The sequence below is a fragment of the Trachemys scripta genome, chromosome 9 (genome assembly GCF_013100865.1).
Source record: "Trachemys scripta elegans isolate TJP31775 chromosome 9, CAS_Tse_1.0, whole genome shotgun sequence".
In the NCBI taxonomy this organism is placed as follows: Eukaryota; Metazoa; Chordata; order Testudines; family Emydidae; genus Trachemys; species Trachemys scripta.
Window position 1 is genome coordinate 649,913 of NC_048306.1, and position 20,782 is coordinate 670,694.

At 50.1% G+C, this 20,782-nt stretch overlaps 1 protein-coding gene across 2 annotated transcripts in view; it reads right to left on the reverse strand.

Annotated features, from left to right (window-relative positions):
* Window positions 1–20,782, reverse strand: part of MED12 (mediator complex subunit 12) — a 69,799-nt gene that overhangs the window by 26,523 nt on the left and 22,494 nt on the right. For both annotated transcript variants that reach the window (XM_034781089.1, XM_034781088.1), the window contains exons 23-25: window positions 13,769–13,870; window positions 11,648–11,761; window positions 9,847–10,010 (exon numbers count right to left, since the gene is read on the reverse strand). In XM_034781089.1, the coding sequence (XP_034636980.1) occupies window positions 9,847–10,010; window positions 11,648–11,761; window positions 13,769–13,870 (380 nt within the window). The remainder of the gene's footprint in view (window positions 1–9,846; window positions 10,011–11,647; window positions 11,762–13,768; window positions 13,871–20,782) is intronic.

Consider the following 20,782-nt stretch of genomic DNA (forward strand, 5'->3'; position numbering starts at 1 on the left):
CGGAGCCAGGCTGGGTCCGGGTGCAATATGAGGCTGTGGTTCTGAGAGACTACATTGGAAAGAAGTGGTAAGGTAGCTGTTGGGCTGTTCGAAATATTCATCAGTTCAGAGACCTGAAACTGTCTAGATCATGCTTGAACTATCAGGATATTGTGACCTGAGTCTTGTTTCAGTTTTCTGAGAAATCAGGGAACTGGTGGAAAAGCAAACAGACCTACCTGGAGTCCACAGGAGAAGAAAGGTGTCTGTCAGCAAGCCTGGGCTCATGCTCCTTCTGGAGCAAAATACTTGCTGCTTGCTTTTCTGGAACGTTGTGAACACATTAGGAACCCCCATCTGACAAAGATGTCGTGGAGGAGGGAACTGCTGAGGTACTATTTGTGGTTCTCTGAAAAGTGCCTGCTGAAATGACCTGTCAGGGTGTTCTGGAGACCAGGCAGGTGTAAAGCTACTGGCGTAATGCAGTGAGGTATGCACCATTCCCAAAGGTATGTTGTGTCTTCACAGAGTGGGGAGGATCTTGCTCCCCGAGCTGTTGATAAAGTACACTGCAGTGGTGTTGGCTGCGAGCATTTGATCAGCGAGGCTCCAAAGGAGACGTAGGAAGGTCTGGCATGCTAATGGTATGGCTCTAACTTACAAGATATCTATGTGCAATCAGACCTTCCGAGGGAACCACAGCCCCTGCATCTTGAGATGGTCAAGATAAGCTCCCCAACCAAGAGCGTAGGAGTCCATTACCAGGGTCTTGGGAGGGAGAGGCACAGAGAATGGAACTCCACTGCAGACTTGAAGCAGATCTGCCTGCCAGCTTACCGAGGATAGGACTTCTGACATGACCATGCTGGTCCATACTATGTCTGTTAGGCAGATAGATTGATCTTAACCAGCCTTGTAGTGGCCAAAGGTGAAGTCCAGTCAGGCATGCCGCTTGACATAGGTGCACACTGCCATAGGCATGTGCCCCATATGCCTCACTGATCCTCTGGAGTGCAAAGTTACTTGCTGTGCGAATCTTCCCCAAATCAGCGAGTCATCCAGATGGAGATAAACTTGTATTCCCAGTCTGCAAAGGTATGCAGCCACTAAAGCCAGGACTTTGGCAAAGACCCACTCAGAGGCCAACAGGCAGGACTCTGTGTTGGCAGAGAAATATTCCTACCAAGAATCTCAGATACCTTCTGGGAGTTGTGTGGATGAAAACGTGCCAGTATGTATCCTGAACCAGCCCATGGGATCCAGGGGAACATATTATGGAAACTAGGGTGACCATATGGAATTTGAAATGAAACAAACACACTGAGAGGTCGAAGGTTGAGGATGGGTCTCCAGCCTCCTTTCTGATATGGGAATACAAGTCCCTTCACATGAAGTACCTCTTCCACTGCTCCGAACTGCATCAGAGTCCACTTTCTGTTTCAACAGTTTCGTGAGATGGGTCCCTGGAAAGGCCACGGGGAGGGAGTTGGAACAGTCTAAAACTGGATGGAATACCCATTAGCTATTCTCTTGAGGACTCACCAATCCAAGGTTATCTTCATCCAAACTTCTAGAGAAAAGGCAAGTTTCTAACAGAGGGCAAAAGAAAAATGCTCCAAATGTGGTCCAACCAGCTCTCAACACTTACATCAAAACTACATCTTAGTAGAAGATCCAGGTTGCAGCGCAGACGAGGAGGAGAAGGAAGGTTGAGCTGTGCAGAACTTCTACCTCTTCCTCAGAGGCTCAGAAGAAGATTGTTGCAATTAGCATTGGGGCTGAGGTTTGCGCTTGTAGTTAGTAAGTTCCTGCCTCTGGTTGCAGTTTCCTCTGCGATAGGAACGTAGAGTCCCAGGGCTCAAAGAATCACTCTCCTGTCTCTGATGCTGTGGACAGCCTCATCTGTGCTCCTGCTAAACAAAACTGGTCCCTTCAAAGAGGAGGTCCTCTCTAGCTTTCTGGACCTCCCACAGGATCCCAGATGCCTGAAGCCAGGAAGAATGCATCATGGCAAATGCAATAGTCCTCATTGACATATCAGAGGCATAAAGAGGAGCTTATAACAAGGTTCTCGCTATGAGTTATTCGGGGTGAGAAAGGCGTTCTCTTGGCAGTTTGTTAAGTAGGCTAGAGAGTCTATCCCAGAAGAGAAAAAAAATCACACTGATAGCAAAGCTTGATAGTTGGCCACCCTCATTTGGAGGCTTGCGGAAGAGTAGACCTTATAGCCAAATAGATCCAGGTATTTGGGATCCTCCCCCTGAAGGGTGTTTTCTAGGGGCTCCCTACTGTTTGGGCCTTTCCTGAGCTGTTTGTACCAGTAAGAAGCCTGGGATCGGGTGCTGAGAAAAATATTCAGATGCTCATTAATCCACATCACAATTCTGACTGGTATCGCCATGCAAGGTATACACTAGTAATTTGTGCTACTTTTCCTGGGTGTTTTCTGGTGATATATCAAGAGTCTCGTGATCCTATTAAAGATATCCTGGAATATTTTGAATTCATCCTGATAGGCTGAAAGAGATGGATTGAATTCCTCATTCAGAAGAAAAGGAGGAAATTCCTTGAGGATCAGGGAGCTCTAGATCTAAGCCACTCTGGTCATCCCCAGTATCCAATTCTTCATCTTCTAGCAACTAAGGATAAAAAAGTTGTGGGGCTAGAGATAGCTGAATTTGTCTACTTAGTGAGGGAGATCTTGGTCGAGTCACGGTAGAGGAAAGCTTCCTGGAATAAGGGTTCATGCCCCAAGACGACCAGTATGTCTAGGGCTGGTAGAAGAGGGCACATGGGTGAATACCAAGGTGGAGGTTCCTTGAGAAACCCTGCCCTCTTTGTCGGTGCTGTAGTGAAATCCTCTCTGGATTTTCTGCTGGACTCCTATTGAGCCACCCATAGTGGAGAATGGGGCTAGGAAGAAGAGGAGCTTTTGCTGTGCTCTGGAGAAGACGATGAGACAGACTACTTCCAGAGTTAGAGCAGACATGTCCAGGATGCCAGTGGTGTCAGATCAGGTGGAGGCATGGGGACTGAATGCTTGGAGATGACATCTCTTAGGCATTGCAATAGGGGAGACTCCAGTATTGGACCTATGGATAGGTCAGTCGGTATGATGCAAGGCTTCGGTGTCAGGATGCCAGCCTGTACCAAGAAGGCTGAAGCAGGCTGGAGGATTTTGGCGCTGAGAATAGTGCTGGAGCACATACTGTCAGCATGATACCAGGGGGAACATAGTCCGTGTGGGTTAAAGGAGCCATCAGTGCAGATTTGCTCTTCAGTGGCAGAGCACTGGGAGGGACACTGAGTTGTGGGTCTTAATAGATGAAGTCTGAGAAGTCTCTTGATTGGGTTTGCTGAGGGCAATCTGTGCAGGACTTCTCTACTGGAGCACTGTTCTCTCTGAGGGCGCAGAGCTAGAGAGAAGTGTGGTCTATGGCAGGAGGCAGTGAGAGAGCTGGACGTGGAGCCACAGCTGGCCAATGTCAAGGCAGGATGAGACTGACCTGTTCTGGACTTCTCCAAAGCAGAAATAAGTTTCAGGCTCCTTGAAATCTCCAGTGGAAACAAATTTAGCCTCACCTCTCTGTTCTTGACAATCCTCTTGGAGAACAAGCACCATACGGAGTAGTGCTGCATTACATGTCCTTCCTGGGCAGATAAGACATCAGAAATGCCCATCATTTATGGGTATGGCAGAGTCACACAATGGGCACTTCTTGAAGCCTGGTGACTTGGGTCTGCCATGATGGAGGCATACCCCTCCTGTGCATGGGGGAAGGGAGGAGGGGTGAAGCCACACTAGTCACAAGCTTCCCCTTAAAAGTTATGATTTTTCTTTTCTTTTCTTTTTGTAAGCCAATGGGCAATTAAACCTAAAGACTAACTAGATCTAACACTACAACAGGACCATTAAATGAAAGCTATGTCACTCGAGGGATGCAAACACTGCAGGTCTTTCATCGTGCAGTCATGGTCATGAGACCACCCTACCCCTTATACGCTTACGTATAGTGGTCACAAGGGTATACAGAGCATGGACGTGGCCACAATAGATGCAGTTATTCATAAAGAGTCCGACCTCACATGCCTGGGGCACATGGAAACCAAAAGTGGAATCTGTGTGGACAATCACTCAAAGAACTCCTTATTATCCTTAACACTGCTGGCCATAGGATTTCTAATTGTGCCCTTTTACTTCCTTTATCAATTTTCTACAGTTCTCAGCTTCTAGTGTATTTTCATTGATTGATGAGAGGGACAAGCTCTGGAGCTTGAGATGCAAGAGGTAGTCTAGTATGAGCTGCAACAGGGTTCGCTTGGGACGGACCCCCTTATTCGCCATCCAGCAGGTGAATAGCTTCCATTTGGCCAGGTAGGTAGCCCTGGTGGAGGGCTTTCTACTGCCCAACAGGACTCGCTGGACCTCAGATGAGCACTGCCGCTCTTGAGCGTTCAGCCACACAGCAGCCAAGCTGTCAGATGAAGCGCTGCCAGGTTCAGGTGCAGGAGATTGCCGTGGTTCTGGGGCAACAGGTCCACCCGGAACGGAATCTGGAATAGGGTCGCCACCGAGAGACCCAGCAGTGTGCTGAACCAGTGTTGGTGCAGCCACGTCGGCGCTATAAAGATGATATTCACCCTGTCCTGCTTGATTTTCATGAGGACCTTGCGCTGCAACGGCACCGGAGGGAAGGCAGACATCAGAGTCCACGACCATGGGAGCAAGAAGGTGTCCGACAGAGATCCTCTGTCCCTGCCCTGGAACGAGCAGAAGACGTGGCATTTTCTGTTCTACCTGGACATGACTAGATCCACCTGGGGAGTTCCCCACCTGTGGGGGATAGAACTGACCACCTCCAGGTGCAGGGACCACTCGTGGCAAGATGAGAATGTCCTGTTGACGCGGTCTGCCCAAGCGTTCCTGGCCCCTAGGAGGCGAGTGGCCACAAGATGGATGTCGTGCTGCAGAGCTGGCGAACCACCCTGAGCTCCCTGACATTGATGTGCAGAGACCGATCGTGACTGAACCAATAGCCTTGAGTACTGAGATTGCCCGAGTCAGCTCCCCAACCCAGGTCCAAAGCGTCAGAGACAAGAGTCACCAATGAGACTTGGGGCCGCGAAGGGGACTCCCTCCAGCACCAACGCAGGATCTTGCCACCAGGTGAGTGACGACAGTATGCTGTCCGGAATCCTGATCTATACTGCGCCGGTTGGGGACACAGACCGACTCCAGCCACGCCTGTAGGGGCTTGAGGCGGAGTCACTAATGCTGGACCACGTAAGTGCATGCTACCCTGTGACCCAACAGTCTCAGGCACGTGTGGGCAGTGTTGAGTGGTTGGGCATGCAGAGACGAGAGGAGGTCCACCATGGCTTGGAACCAAGTCTCGGGGACAAAGGCTCTGGCTTGAGTGGAGTCGAGTATTGCCCCAATTAATTCTCTACATTGCACTGGGGTGAGGGTTGACTTGTCATTTATTAATAGGCCCAGATCGCAGCAGGTGGAACAGACCAGGTTGAGATGCCACCACACCTGATCCGAGGACCGGCCCCTTACCAACCAGTCGTTGAGGTATGGGTAGATTTGGAACCCCGTCGCTGCAGGTGAGCAGCCACTGATGCTATACACTTGGGGAACATTCTCGGAGCCCGACCAGAGACTAAAAGGCATCACAGTGAACTGGAAATGGCGCTGGCCCAACGTGAAACGGAGGAAACACCAGTGCCCCAGGAATATGGACATATGAAAAGTACACGTCCTTTAAATCAATGGCAGCGTACCAGTCTCCTGGGATCCAGGGAGGGGAGGATGGAGGCCAGGTAGACCATAAGTCTCTCAAAAAGTTGAGGTTTCATGTTGAGGTGATGCAGATCTAGAATAGGTCTGACACCCCCTTTTGCCTTTGGAATTAGGAAGTAGTGGGAGTAAAATCCTCTTCCTTCCATGTTTTGCAGAACCTCTTCCACCACCCCTAGATGCAGGAGGTTTCTGACCTCCTGAACGAGGAGTTGCTCATGAGAAGGGTCCTGAAGAGGGACGGGGAAAGGAGATGGAAGGGTTGGTAGGCTATAAACTGCAGATTATAGCCAGACGAGACTGTGTCAAGCTCCCAGCGGTGCGAGGGGATATGGGACCAGGCTGACGGGAAAGGCCAGAGGTGACTGAGGAAGATGGGGAGCGGATTCGATGCATTGACTGAGGTGTCGTCCTCGGGCGCACCCTCAAAATGACTGCTTTTGGCTGCCTTGGTATCTGGAAGGACCAGGATGGGCAGGTGGACAAGACGACGACAGGTGGCTTCGCTTAAAACCCCTGTCCTTGTCTCTTTTTTTGTAGGCACCAAATTGAGGGGTACCCCAAGACCTCGATGATGGCGGGGGGGAGGAACGGTTTTCTAGCCTGTTGAGGAGTATGCAGGTCCAAGGAGCAGAGGGTGGCCTGGGAGTCTTCAAGGCCAGGGAGCCTTGCATCAGTTAGCTCTGAGAATAGCTCTGTTCCCTCGAAAGGGAGGTTCTGGAAGGTGGATTGCATCTCCTGGGACAGCCCGGAGGTCTGTAACCAGAAGCTACACCTCATGGCTATTGCAGAGGTGACACCAAGTCCGTGGCATCTCGGCTATCTGGGGGACACCTCTGGCTACTGCCTTGCCCTCTTCCACCAGAGTGGCGAACTCCTGTGCCCGATTCTGTGGGAGGCTCTCTTTGAACCTGCCGATGGAGTCCCACAGGTTGAAATTGTATCCGCCAAGTAGGGCCAGATGGTTAGAGACCCTGAATTGGAGGCTCGCTGTTGAATAAATCTTTCTCCCAAATAAGTCCAGCCTCATGGCATCCTTATTTTGGGGGTTTTTTTCTCTTAATTAATTGGCCTCTCAGAGTTGGTAAGACAATTCCCACCTGTTTATGCTCTCTGTATGTGTGTATATATATCTCCTCAATATATGTTCCATTCTATATGCATCCGAAGAAGTGGGCTGTAGTCCACGAAAGCTTATGCTCTAATAAATTTGTTAGTCTCTAAGGTGCCACAAGTACTCCTGTTCTTCTTATTTTGGGGGTGCCACTCGCCTGGCCCTTTCGTTGACAGTGGACACGACCAGGGACCCCGCAGGAGGGTGCGTGTATAGCTATTGAAACCCCTTTGTGGGGACATAGTACTTCTTTTCCGCCTTCTTGGACATGGGAAGAATGGAAGACGGGGTCTGCCACACCGACTTGGCGATCTTTAGGACCCTGGGGTGAACGGGCAATGCGACCTGGGCTGGGGCAGAGGAAGGAACGACAGTCAAGAGGTCATCGGCCTCCTCAGCTAGCTCCTCAACCTCCAAGTTCAGGTTGGCCGTCACTCTTAAGTAGGGCTTGGTGCTCCCTGAAGTCATCAGGTGGGGGCACGGGGGGGATCTACCAGTTTGCGAGTTTCCCCCACCACTGACTCGTCCGGGGATGACGAGGATGACTGCACCGCCAGAGGGTGGGGAGTGTCCCCTTGCTGCATCTGGGACCCCACTCTGCAGCCGCCGGGGCTTCCAGTGGAGTCACTGCTTCGGATTCAGCCCCTTGCTCCAACACCGGTTCCGGCTGCGCTGGAGGTAGCTTGTCTGATGCAGCCTGGGAGGAGCGGTGGGAATATGGTGCCGGCATTACAGGCACCCAGCGTGGGTTCCAGTATTGCCACTGGGCGAGCCATTGCCCTTGATCCCATGCCAGTGCCGCAGGCGCCTTGACGGGTTCCTGGCTGGAAGACGATTCGCCCTGTACAGGGGAAGAGCTGAACTGTCCCTCCGACCCAGACCACTGCCCTTCTGGTGACCAGGGTGGGGCTGTGGAAGCCTGAGTCTGTCGACTGACTCTCATCGGCGACAGTTACAAAGAAGCCGAGGGGCCGGTGCCTGCCCAAAGAACGGTACCGGGGCCCCGGTGATCGGTGCCATGACCAGGAACGGTCTCGTGCTGGAAGGGACCGATGAATGGAATACCTGCAAGGCAATGGCAACCGACATGTTGGTGATCTCTGGTGGGAGGACCGTCAGTACAGAGAATACGGGGATCAGTGTCGTGATTCCGGAGTTCCGTGCCTTGTAAGCGGAGACCATGGCGTCAGAGATCTGGGCCTCCTGGCTGGAGACCGAGGTTGCAGTACCAGGGTCCTTGGCCATGGCGAAGGGGAATGACACCTGTGGTCCGGGGGCCATCCCATCACCAGCTGGGTCGTCTAAGCCAGTGTCTTGGCGGGATCCGCCATGTGGCCAGGTGTGTGTGGTGCTGGTCAGCCTAACTGTTCTTTGGCCACCAGGGATGCAGATGGCCCTGCGATGGGCTGGGACCCCTTACTGCTCCCCGGAGTCCGAGGCAGGTCCACAGCGGTACCCCCGAGAGCCTCCATTGCGGGCACGAGCCCTAACTCAGGTCCTTTGCCCGAAGTTCCCTTGCACGGTGCCTGCAGACCAGTCGACTTGGACTGCTTCTTCGTTACTGGTGAGGGGAAACGGTGCCGGGCAGATCCCAGTGCCGGTGGTGCACTGCGTGCTGACGCCGAAGTACTGGGTGTGGAGTCCGAGTGCGAGGGCTCCGATGCTGGGCGCAGAGCATGAGGAGGACCCTCAGTCGAATGTCCCGCTCTTTATGAGTTCAGGGATGAAAGTTTTTGCAGATCTGGCACTTGTCTTTTTGATGGGACTCCCCCAGGCACTTTAGACAACTCTCGTGAGGGTCACTGACGGGCATTGGCCAGCTGCACTCAGAACACAACTTGAAGCCTGGGGAGGGGGGCAAGCCCCACCAGCCAGGACTCTAACTGCTACTAAAACACTTAACAGCTAACTAATCACTGACTAAATAACAAAGGAGAACAACCTCAACAGCGAAGAATCGCTAATGCTCTTGCTAAGCAAGACCAGGCGCTCCAGCCAACCGCGGAACTGAGAGGGCATAGGGCCAGCAGTGCCTGATATACTACGGCATGAGGGCGGCACTCCAGGAGGCGCCACAGCCTGCCCCATGGATACTACTAAGGCAAAAATCTCCGACGACTGTGCACGTGGGCGCGCACATACCTGGATGGAATCGACATGTGCAAGCACTCCAAGAAGAAAGCAGAATTTCCCACCAATAATTAAATCAGTCAAGTAGTTTGTAAATTCATGCATATTAAAAATGTGCTGCTCATCTACTTGACTTGGGGTAAGCCTCTGCTGCTACATCCCCCTATCAAGGCCCCTGCTAGCCAGAGCATCTCCTAACAGACTCACTTCTTGTGGATCTTAGAAAGTGGTGAGAGCAGTGGAGAAGGGAAGGGTTCAAGAGGCTGTCAGACGGGCAGGGGAAAGAAGGGCAGCACAGGACTTGGGCACTGTCTGGATGGTGCCCAGGACCCTATTAGACTTGAGAGCCGGGACAACCCTGAAAAGGGCACATAAAAAGTGAGTGGCTCTCCCTGAAACTCAACAAAAACACAGGCTGCAGGTGAGCAAGCCCAGCTATAGAACTGGCCGAGCTGCCACGAATGCCCAACCTGACATGCAAGAGCCTTATATCACTTCAAGTACCCCTCTTTCTCATGCTCCCTCCTCTCTGCCCCCAGCACATGCGTAGGGGGCTACTGACTGCCATCTCACCCTGGGGAAGGGGCACAGTGGTGGCACCAGAGCCCTACAGAATACACAGCATCTGAGCTCTCCGAAACCAGAGTACCAGTCAGCTCTGTTCAGCAACTTTTAATTCTTAGCACCACCGCGTGGCAAAACCATGCCCAGCTTCTTTGAAACAGCAGAAGAGAACATCCACCAAACCTGAATAGGCAGAGGGAGAGCCCTGTCAGCAGCCGGGATCAGGGACAGGGTGGGGCGCAAGAGCCAGATTTACCTGCTGACAGATACTCCTCAGGACATACTTGGCATAAATATCCAGGCTGGCCGTCTCTATGGACACTGTCCGGCCAGCAGACTTCTTGGCACCCAGCTCATCTTCCATAAGGTCATCCACCCCTCCAGGGTGGGAAAAGCCAGAGCCTTTCAGCTCTGCATCCCCTGTAACCAAGAGGCAAAGGGTCACCTTATGCAACAGTAGCAAAAACCAGAGCCATTCACACAACGGACGCTGAACTTGAATACGATTTCTTCCTGGCCCCAGAGCTCAGCGCAGGCCGTCCCCATGCCCCGCGACTGTCCCACGGCCCCAGAGCTCAGCACAGGCCATCCCCATGTCCCACTACTGCCCCACGGCCCCAGAGCTCAGTACAGGCCGTCCCCATGTCCCACTACTGCCCCACAGCCCGAGCTCAGCACAGGCCAGCCCCATGCCCCATGGCCCCAGAGCTCAGCGCAGGCCAGCCCCGTGCCCCGCCCCATGTCCCGCTACTGCCCCACAGCCCCAGAGCTCAGCACAGGCCACCCTGTCCCCATCTCCAACCAACAGCCCTCAGCCAGAGTGCCCAGCACAGACCAGCCTCATCCCTGCCAGCTACCAACTCCTGGGCAGGGAGACCCATGCAGCCCACATACGCCCCAGGGAGAGAGCTTAGCGCAGGCCAGACATTTCTCCATCACACAGATCTCATCTACCCCTCCTATTTCCCCTGACAGAATTCTGCGCCCGCATTTTTCTGTGCCCCCCCATGCAGAAAAACGCAAAAAAAATCTGCTGGGGAACATGCGCCTCTTCCCCAGCAGCATATCTGTTCCAGCATGCCTGGAGCAGCCTTACGATTGGGAAGGGAGGCTGGGTGTGCGTGCCTGATCACTTAGCCTGTCCCTCTCGCTTGCTACTGCAGCTCGCTGGTGTGGAAGGGTAGGACTTTTTATTATGCAGGAGGCAGGCTAGAGGCAGAAAGGTAGCAGCCTGCCTACATAGTAACTTTGTTAATGTTCCTATTGTTAGTTAACTGTTCCCATCCTCAGTCAATTCCTCCAGGAGCATAAAACGTGTGAAAATTTTAAGGCCCCTACATTGCCAGAGTGATGTAAAGCCTTATAAATGACAGTAAGGAAATCAGCTGGGAAGATCTATGTGCTCTCTCACTTTTTTCCTGTGCCAAAGTAGCCCAATAGGGTTAGATTACAGTTCAGGATTTATTTTACTTAGCCATTAAAAAAAAAAAAAAAAAGACTGAGGGCAAATAAAACATTTACCAAGCAGTCAATAAAATGTCAGGACAATCAGAACCAAGCACTTCAAAAAGTACCCAGCCAGGTCCAGGACAACGATTAGCAAAACTGTATGACTTTCATGTGTGAAAGTCTGAGCAATTTAAAATGACATTCTACTTTCCCCCCCACTGGGGGAAAATCCAGGATTATAACTGGAATGCAGGATATTGTTACCAAATGTTTGTAACTTCACTTTCATGTGTTTAAGAAATGCTGAATGGTTATTGTGACTTTTTCCTGTATTGTAGTTTAAATAAGTTTCCAAAACAATTGAAACTGATGTGATTATATTGCATTATTTTGACAAATAAAATATGCAGAATTTTGCAGAATTTTTAATTTTTGGTGCAAAAATTTTAATTTCTTGGCGCAGAATCCCCCCAGGACTACTTCTATGTAGTCATCATCTATCTCGCGCAGTCCAATACTGTAGCACATACAAACTTCCTACACTCTGCCTGCTCCCCCAACACTCCTTGTCTCCCTCTCACAGGTCCAGTCTAGGATAAGATACGTACCCAGCACAAAGACAGCCTTCAGCACTGCAAAGACTGCTCCATCCACAATTCGGTTCTGGGAAGCAGCCAGCAAGTGGCGGTCACAGGAGGAACGAATTCCCACTGTGGGCTTATCTGCAGAAAGAACAAAGGAGAAGGGTAAATCCCAGCACATGAGAAAGACCCAGCCTCCAGAGCCACCCAAATCACGCACTATCCAGAGCGGCAGACTGAGGGCCAGCAGTTCTGGCTTGGCTACTAGCTCACTGGGCCAGCTTGGCACTATTCATTTCCCCATCTGTAACATGGAGCCAATTACACCCAAGAGTGGGGGTGTGTCTGAACAACTTGGCTGACAGACTGCACAAAGGCAAAGTGTCGTGCAGCACTGGACCACCCCAGTGTAACATTCATAGGGATGACCAGGAAGCAATGTCTGTGCAACAAAGTCCAGGCTTCAGCACAACTCTAACCTGGGGCAGCAGCCGCATTTGGAGGAGTGAGGGGACAATGTACAGATGATGAGCCATGGATGGAGCCCTGCAGGACTGGTTCCACCCCAAACAGAAAGGGCAGTCAAACCAGACAAGTCTGAGACATTAGAGAGGTGTGCATGGCAGCCCTAGGGCAGGAGAGGAGCCAGCAACAGGTCAATGAAGAGAGGTTCATATGCTGGGGCCAGAGTGAAACCCAGATGCTGCTGCTGCTGCTGTGAGGACAGCTCCCAGCCCCTCTGCTCAGACTCAGAGCCGGAGGGTTAGCGTGCCTGGGCCACGCGGGGATGTTTAAAGGGGAGGACAGGCAGATTGCAGAGTTTGGGGAAGCAGAGGAGAGGGGTTTGTCAATGGGATAATACAGGGAGCAGCACAGAGACGGGAGTTGAGGGGGAAGAAGCTGCTCTCTGCAGGCACTGCAGGGTGTCAGGAAGGAGGAGGAGGAGTAGGGGTTGCTGACATTAGGGCATGGAAGATTCATAAATTATAAGGCCAGAAGGGACCACTGTGATCATCTAGTCTGACCGCCTGTATAACGCAGGCCAGAGACCTGCCCTGAATGAATTCCTATTTGAACTAGAGCAGATCTTTTAGAAAAACATCCAATCTTGATTTAAAAACATCTAGTGGTGGAGAATCCACGACAACCCTTGGTACATTGTTTCAATAGCTAATTACCCTCACTGTTAAATGTACACCTTACTTCCAGTCTGAATTAAAGTCTAACTTCAACTTCCAGCCATTGGATCCTGTTATACTTTTGTCTGGTACGTCAAAGAACGTCTTTATTATCAAATTTCTGTTCTCCATGCAGGTCCTTACAGACTGTCAGCAAGTCACCCCTCACCTTCTCTTTGATAATCTAACACTGAGCTCCTTGAATCTATCACTATCAGGCACGTTTTTCAATCCTTCAATTATCCTCATGGCTCTTCTCTGAACCCTCTCCCATTTACATCATCTTTCTTCAATCACGGACACCAGAACTGGACACAGGATTCCAGCAGCTGTTGCCCCAGTGCCAAATTCAGAGGTTCTAGAGCCTCTCTAATCTGAATCCCCTGGAGAGAAGGAAACAGCAGGATCCAATGGAGCCAGCTGGTTACAGGCACAGGATGTGAGAAGAACTGCAGAGAGCAACACAAGGGGCTGGGTAGGCTGAAGAATCCGGTGCTAGAAGCAGGCAGTGGCACGCCCAAATCCAGCTAGCGAGTGACATGTGTAGGTGAGGACAGAGTAGACTCTGGCACTGATGTCAGGCGGCACGAGACCCTGGCTGACAAACTCTTCAGCACTTACCGTAATGTCCGGGACAGAGCAAGGGTCACATCAACCCACAGCACACCAAGGTTGGTGTCCTGCCTGCAGTGGGGTTCAGTGGCTGATGCTGCAGATGGAGGAGACCCCTTCTGCACATGCTTTGCTAACTACACAGTGACACACGGGGAACGCTGTACAAATGCATTCCCCCCCTTTCCCAGGGCATGGGAGACTACCCAGCAGAAGGCTAGTCTTGCCTTGCCCAGGGTGAGACAAGGCTTTCCAAGACAGCACCAGGAGCGCCTCCTCTTGGATCCAGTGAGCATAGGTGGCCCACAGACTCACAGCGTTTGCTATGGGGGAAGGCTTCTGTACCCAGCTCACTTACTGCCATCCTGCTGGCATGGGTTCAGCTGTGGTGTCTTAAACAGGTGTAGCAAAATCCGACAGGTCAGACGGGCCCCCGGTTCCGAATCCTGTTCACTGCAGGCTACAGAAAGCAAAGGAATCAATGGAGATTTCACAGGAGCAGAGCTCGCCTCTACTGTCGAGCCGCTGGCCCTAATTTCTGCAGTAGAGTGGCTTGCACTCTGCCTGAAGGGGGGAGGAGGGCATATTGCAATTAATATGCAAATGAGCAATCCAATCAGCACAGACTGCCCAGGCCCCAATCGCTACATGACATTCTATGTGTTCTAAGCTTCTCCTACCTCAGCTTCACCGCACTGCAGCCGGGGGGGCTGAAATCAGCAGGGCGAAGCTGGAGGGTCAGACAGCTGGGGCAAGGGCAGGGGGGGGTTGGAGCTAGAGAGCCCCAGGAGGAGGGAGGGGATGAGCAGATTAGTTGGATGTTCCTGCGAAATGATCAGCCATGAGAGTGAACTATGTCGAGAATGAAAAGCACATTGTTAGATTTCAGAATTAAACACCCACAGTGAGGCGTATGGGGCAGTTCATACCTCGCTGAGCTCTTATTTGGGACTGTCTCCAGCACATAGCATGGCATGGGTAGAGCCCTGCGTGGATACAAAATTTGTATCCACATCCAAGCCGCGATCCACAAATATTATCCCGGGATATAAAATGGATATCTGTGGATTTGCAGGGCTCTACTAACAGCTCCACAAGTCACCACGCACCAGTGACACAAGGCTGTGCCCAGCCCCGAACCACCCTCCCACTTCTCCACAAAGACATCCTGCCTCACTGCCCATTCCACCCCCGCCATACCTCCTGCCCCATTCTGGGCAGGTAGGCTATAATCTTGGGTGCTCGTGTGCACCGCCACCCCCCAGGGAGGGCTCAGACACACCTACACAGCCGGAGCGACTTTAATGCACACAGACTCAGCCAGGACTGGCAGTGGTGACAACTACTTGGCTCACTGCACAGGAGCACATGGTCACACTCCCTTCTGGGAGTTGTAGTTTACTTCCTCCTTTCGAACAAGCTGTGGACTACAACTCCCAGAATACCCAGCAGGCTATTGCCTGTTGTGTGATTCAGAGAGGCGAGCTAGAGCCTCAGGGCTGGGTGACAGCTGCTCTGTTCAGGTGTGTGCTGCAGAGCCCTGTGCGGATACAAAATTTGTATCCGCATCCGAGCCACGATCCGCAAAAATGGTCCGTGGATATCAGCGGATTTGCAGGGCTCTAGGCATTAGGTAAGAACATAAGAATGGCCACAGTGGGTCAAACCAAAGGTCCATCTAGCCAGTATCTTGTCATCTGACAATGGCCAATTGTAGCACTCCGTACCTCAGAGTAGTACCCTGGAACCCCCATATTCACCTGTGTCATATAATTATGATATATTTCATACAAAAACGTGCCACGTAAGATATCATATGAAAAGCCATGATCTGCTGAAACCCACTGTTCTGTCCAAATATGTATATAGTTAGTGTGTATGAAGTTATGAGATTTCGCTGTAAGGTTGTTACTGCTAGTTACAACAAAGGCGGTGACCCACACCCAGGGAGGTGTTAAACGCTCACTAATCAGCAGGGGAGTTGTAAACAAGGGATTTACAATGCTGTAAAAGGGCTGCACAAGCATCACACAATGGGGGATGGCTCAGCTCTGACTCAGCAAAGCCCACCAGGACATGTCTGGGCTAGTGTTTCCCAGGCACATGGACCGAGGATATAAAAGAGGGGACAGTACCATCATGCTTTTGCCTTTCTATTCCCCCACCTATGCTGGAAGCAACAAGAGAACGCTGGGAAGACACAGACTTGAACTGAGGAGACTGATCCCAGGCTTAAAGAGGAAGCCTGTGTATTAAGAACTGTACCAACTAGTGGGGTGAGAAAACTGTTTGATCGAAATACTAACTAGTGTAATAAAGTCTAAGATTTAGACTCTGCACTTACTTTTTATTGTCTTTGGTAACTCTCTCTGACCTTTTGTGCCTACCACTTATAATCACTTAAAATCTTTCTGTAGTTAATAAATCTGTTTTATTTTTTACCTAAAACAGTGGGTTTTGCTCGAAGTGCTTGGGAAATCTCAGCTCAGTTTACAAAGGCTAGTGCGTGTCCTCTCCACATCCAGGGCAGACTGGGTAATGAACTTACACTGGTCAGGCTTTTGACGAGCGCAAGACGGTATATTCCGGGGGCTTGGGAGATCTGCTGGTGGCTTTCTCTGTGTGATTCATGAGTGGCTCAGGGAGCTTTCATGCAATCTAGCTGAGTGTGGGGTAGAGTGATAACAGCACCTGGAGGGGTTTGCTGCTTGTCACTAACAAAGCATTGTGAGAGACAGCCCAGGCTGGAGAGTTAAAGGGGCAGAGCAGTACCCCAGTTCCAGGTTGTACTCCAGGGATCCTGTCACACCAATGCCAGATGCTTCAGACAGAATGAATAGAGCAGGGCAGTTATTGCATGATCCATGCCCTGTCATCCAACCACAGCTTCTGGCAGTCAGAGGCTAGGGACACCCAGACCATGTGGTTGTGTCCCTGACCATCTTGGCTAATGGCCATTGATGGACCTATCCTCTAATTCTTTTGTGAACCCAGTTTTACTTCTAGCCTTCACAACATCCCCTAGCAATGAGTTACACAGGTTGACTGTGTGTGGCGTAAAGAAATTCCTTGTGTTTGTTTTAAATTTGCTGCCGATTAATTGTATTGGGTGACACCTAGTTCTTGTGTTATGTGAAGGGATAAAAAACACTTCCTTATTCACTTTCTCCACACCAGTCATGATTGTATAGACCTCTATCTTATCCCCCCTTAGTCGTCTCTTTTCCATGCTGAACAGTCCCAGTCTTTTTCATTTCTCCTCCTATGGAAGCTGTGCCATAGCTCTAATCATGTTTGTTGCCCCTGTGCACCTTTTCCATTTCTAATATAGCTTTTTTAAGATGGGGTGACCAAAACTGCACACAGTGTTCAAGGTGTGGGCATACCATGGATCTATACAGTGACATTATGATATTTACTCTCTTATTAGCTATCCTGTTCCTAACGGTTCCTAACATTCTGTTAGCATTTTTGACCACCACTGCACACTTATGGATGTTTTCATAGAACTAACCAGATTGACTCCAGGATCTCTTTCTTGAGTGATAACAAGTAATTTAGATCCCATCATTTTGTATGTATAGCTGGGATTATGTTTTCCTATGTGCATTACTTTGCATTTATCAGCAGTGAATTTCATCTGCCATTTTCTTGCCCAGTCACCCTGTTCTGTGAGATCATCTTTGTAACTCTTCGCAATCTGCATTGGACTTAACTACCTTGAGAAATTTTGTATCGTCTGCAAACTTTGCCACTTCATTGTTTACCCATTCATCAGATCATTTATGAATATGTTGAACAGCACTGGTCCCAGTACAGATCCCTGCAGGGCACCATTATTTACCTCTCTCCATTCTGAAAACTGACCATTTATTCATACCCTTCATTTCTGGTCTTTTAACCAATTACATGAGAGGACTTTCCCTCTTACCTCATGACTGTTTACTTTGCTTCAGAGCCTTTGGTGAGGGACCTCGTCAAAAGCTTTCTGAAAACCCAACTACACTGTGCACTGCATCACCCTCGTCCACATGTATGCTGACCCCCTCAAAGAATTCTAAAAGACTGGTGAGGCATAATTTCCCTTCACAAAAGCCATGTTGACTTGCCCCCAAGAAATCCAGTTCATCTGTGTGTCTGATCATTCTCTTCTTCAATATAGTTTTAATCAATTTGCTTGGGACTGAAGTTGGGCTTACCAGCTCTTAATGCCAGGATCGCCTCTGGAGCCTCTTTTAAAAACTGATGTCACATTAGCTATCCTCTTTCAGTCATCTGGTACAGAAGCTGATTTAAGCACTAGGTTACGCACAGGGCCGGCTCCAGGCACCAGCTTACCAAGCAGGTGCTTGGGGCAGCCACTTCGGAGAGGGGCGGTACATCCAGCTGTTCGGCGGCAATTCGGCGGATGGTCCCTCACTCCTGCTCGGAGTGAAGGACCTCCCACTGAATTGCCGCCACAGATCGCGATCGCGGCTTTTTTGTTTGTTTGGCTGCCCCCTCCTGAGACCTCCCCGCAACTTCCCCCCTAGGACCCCACCCCCTACCTGTCCCCTGACAAACCCCCGGGAATCCCATGCCTATCCAACCGCTGCCTGTCCCCTGACTGCTCCCCCCAACCCCTGACCCATCTAACCCCCCCTTCTCCCTGCCCCTGACTGCCCCCCCCGAACCTCCGCCCCATCCAACCCCCCAGCCCCCTTACCGTGCCACTCAGACCAGCGTGTCTGGCTCCACACAGCACCAGACACACTGCTGCATACATGCTGCCGTGCTCCCTGCGGAACCACAGGCCCCCCCACCCCCCCAGCACCTGCCTTCCAGATTTGAACACCTCAAAATTCAGGAGTGCTCAAGCTCAGTTTGGGCAGCTGTTACTTCATTTCTCCCAAATCAAATATACTGATCCACTGTAACTTGCTGTAGAAAAAGTAGGATAAAATTGAGCAAGAAATGCTTCCCAGGGGCTATTAGGACTGGAATTGCGATTTTCATCAGCCATTACCTTTTTGTTTGTTTGTTTGTTTGTTTGTTTAAAAGGAAGACAATGATATTGCATTGGCAAATTCGCCATAGAAAGAAAGAATGGAACAAAAGAATAATAAAGGCACCTCAACTTTTCCTCATTTATGTAGGACAGTCTTATAATATGCATCCAGATATCCTCCAATCACACAAGCTGAAAATTGTTCCACTTTACTTCAGTTCTGTAACCATATGGGAACCAATCCTGTCTGTGTTCTGTGCACATCTAAAATTCCTGCTGAATGAGCCGCCCTGGGAGCAAGTTACCAGTGACCCAGGGCTGGGGCGGAAGGAGGGTGCAGGTGGGGGGAGGGGGGGGAAGAGCCCAGGGCTGGGGCAGCAGGGGGGTCCAGCGGGCAGCCAAAATTTTTTTTGCTTGGGGCAGCAAAAAACCTAGAGCCGGCCCTGCTTGTACTAGTTGCTTTTCAAATTATTTTTTGGTCTGCCTAATTACACTTCTACATTTGACTTGCCAGAGTTTATGCCTCTTTCCTATTTCCCTCAGTAGAATCTGACTTCCAATTTTTAAAGGATGCCTTTTTGCCTCTAACCACCTCTTTTACTCTCTGATTTAGCCATGGTGGCTTTTTTTGGTCCTCTTACTATTTTTTTTAAATTTGGACTATCTATTTAATTTGTGCCTCAGAGATGGTGTTTTTAAATAGTTTCCACGCAGCTTGCAGATATTTCTCTCTAGTGATTGTTCTTTTTAAATTTCCACATAACTTGCTTCCTCATTTTTTAGTAGTTCCCCTTTTTGAAGTTAAATGCTACTATGGTGGGCTTCTTTGGTATTTTCCCCCCTCCCGAGGTTGTTAAATTTAATTACATTATGGTCGCTATTACTGAACGATTCAGCTATACTCACCTATGGACCAGATCCTGTGTGCTTCACTCCTATTGAAAACTGCCTCCCCCTTGTGGGTTCCAGGACTAGCTGCTCCAAGAAGCAGTCATTAATAGTGTCTAGACATTTTATCTCTGCATCCCATCCTGGGGTGACATGTACCCAGTCAATATGGGGATAGTTGAAATCCCCCATTATTATTGAGTTCTCTACTTTTATCGCCTCTCTAATCGACCTGAGCATTTCACAATCACCATCCTGGTCAGCTGGTCGGTAATATATTCCTACTGTTATAATCATATTATTCAAGCAGGGAATTTCTAGCCATACAGATTCTACAGTACAGTTTGATTCATTTAAGATTTTTAGTATACTTGGCTCTATGCTTTCTTTCACATGTAGTGCCCCTCCCCCACCAGCACGACCTATTCTGTCATTCCTACATATTTTGTACCCTTGTATTACCGTGTCCTACTGATTATCATCGTTCCAACAAGTTTCTGTGATGCCTATCATTTTAATATTCTCATCTAACACCAGGCACACGAGTTCACCCATCTTATTTAGACTCCAGCAATATATAGTTGTCTGCCTTCACGTGATGTAACTGAATGGAACTCTCTTTAATTGATGTTTCTCTTCAGTTCCTACTTGTATTTTATCTACTTCTATCCTCTCCTCTTCACTAGGATATAGAGAATCCCTGTTAACAGATCCTCCCCTAAATTCATAGATTCTAGGATTGGAAGGGACCTCGAGAGGTCATCGAGTCCAGTCCCCTGCCCGCATGGCAGGACAAATACTAAAGGCTGTTTCTGTCCCAACTGTGCGCCTCTCCACACCTGACAGCTTTCCCTCAGCCCTTAGTTTAAAAACTCCTCTAAGACTTTTTGAATTTTACATGTCAGCAGTCTGGTTCTGTTTTGGTTTAGGTGGAGCCTATCCTTCCCATCCTCCTTTCCCAAAAGGTTCCCCAGTTAGATTTAATAAAATCTAAAACCAGCTTCCGTACACAATCATCTCATTCACGCATTGAGACTCTGCAGTTCTGCCAAACTGACCCTGATGTGGAACTGGAAGCATTTCAGAGACTACTACTATAGAGATCCTGGACTTTAATCTCTTACCTAGCAGCCTAAATTGGGCTCCAGGACCTCTCTCCCACCTTTCCCTATGTCACTGATACCTACATATACCACAACCACCGGCTCCTCCCCAACATCGCACATTAGTCTCAAGAGATCTGCAAGCTTCGCATCCAGTAGGCAATTCATCATGCTGTTCTCCCGGTATTCATAAACCCAGCTTACTCCTGGGGGAATTCTGCGCCACTGCGCATGTGCAGAATTCGTGTCCAGTGTAGCCCCCCTCTGTCTCTCCCATGTGGCTCTGCAGCCCCTCCCCCAGTGCCAGGTTAGGAGGCACAGGATATGGTGGGGGCAGACAGCTGCTGGGGGGTCAGACTGGGGTTCAGAAGTGCTAGTGGGGGGACAGATTGGG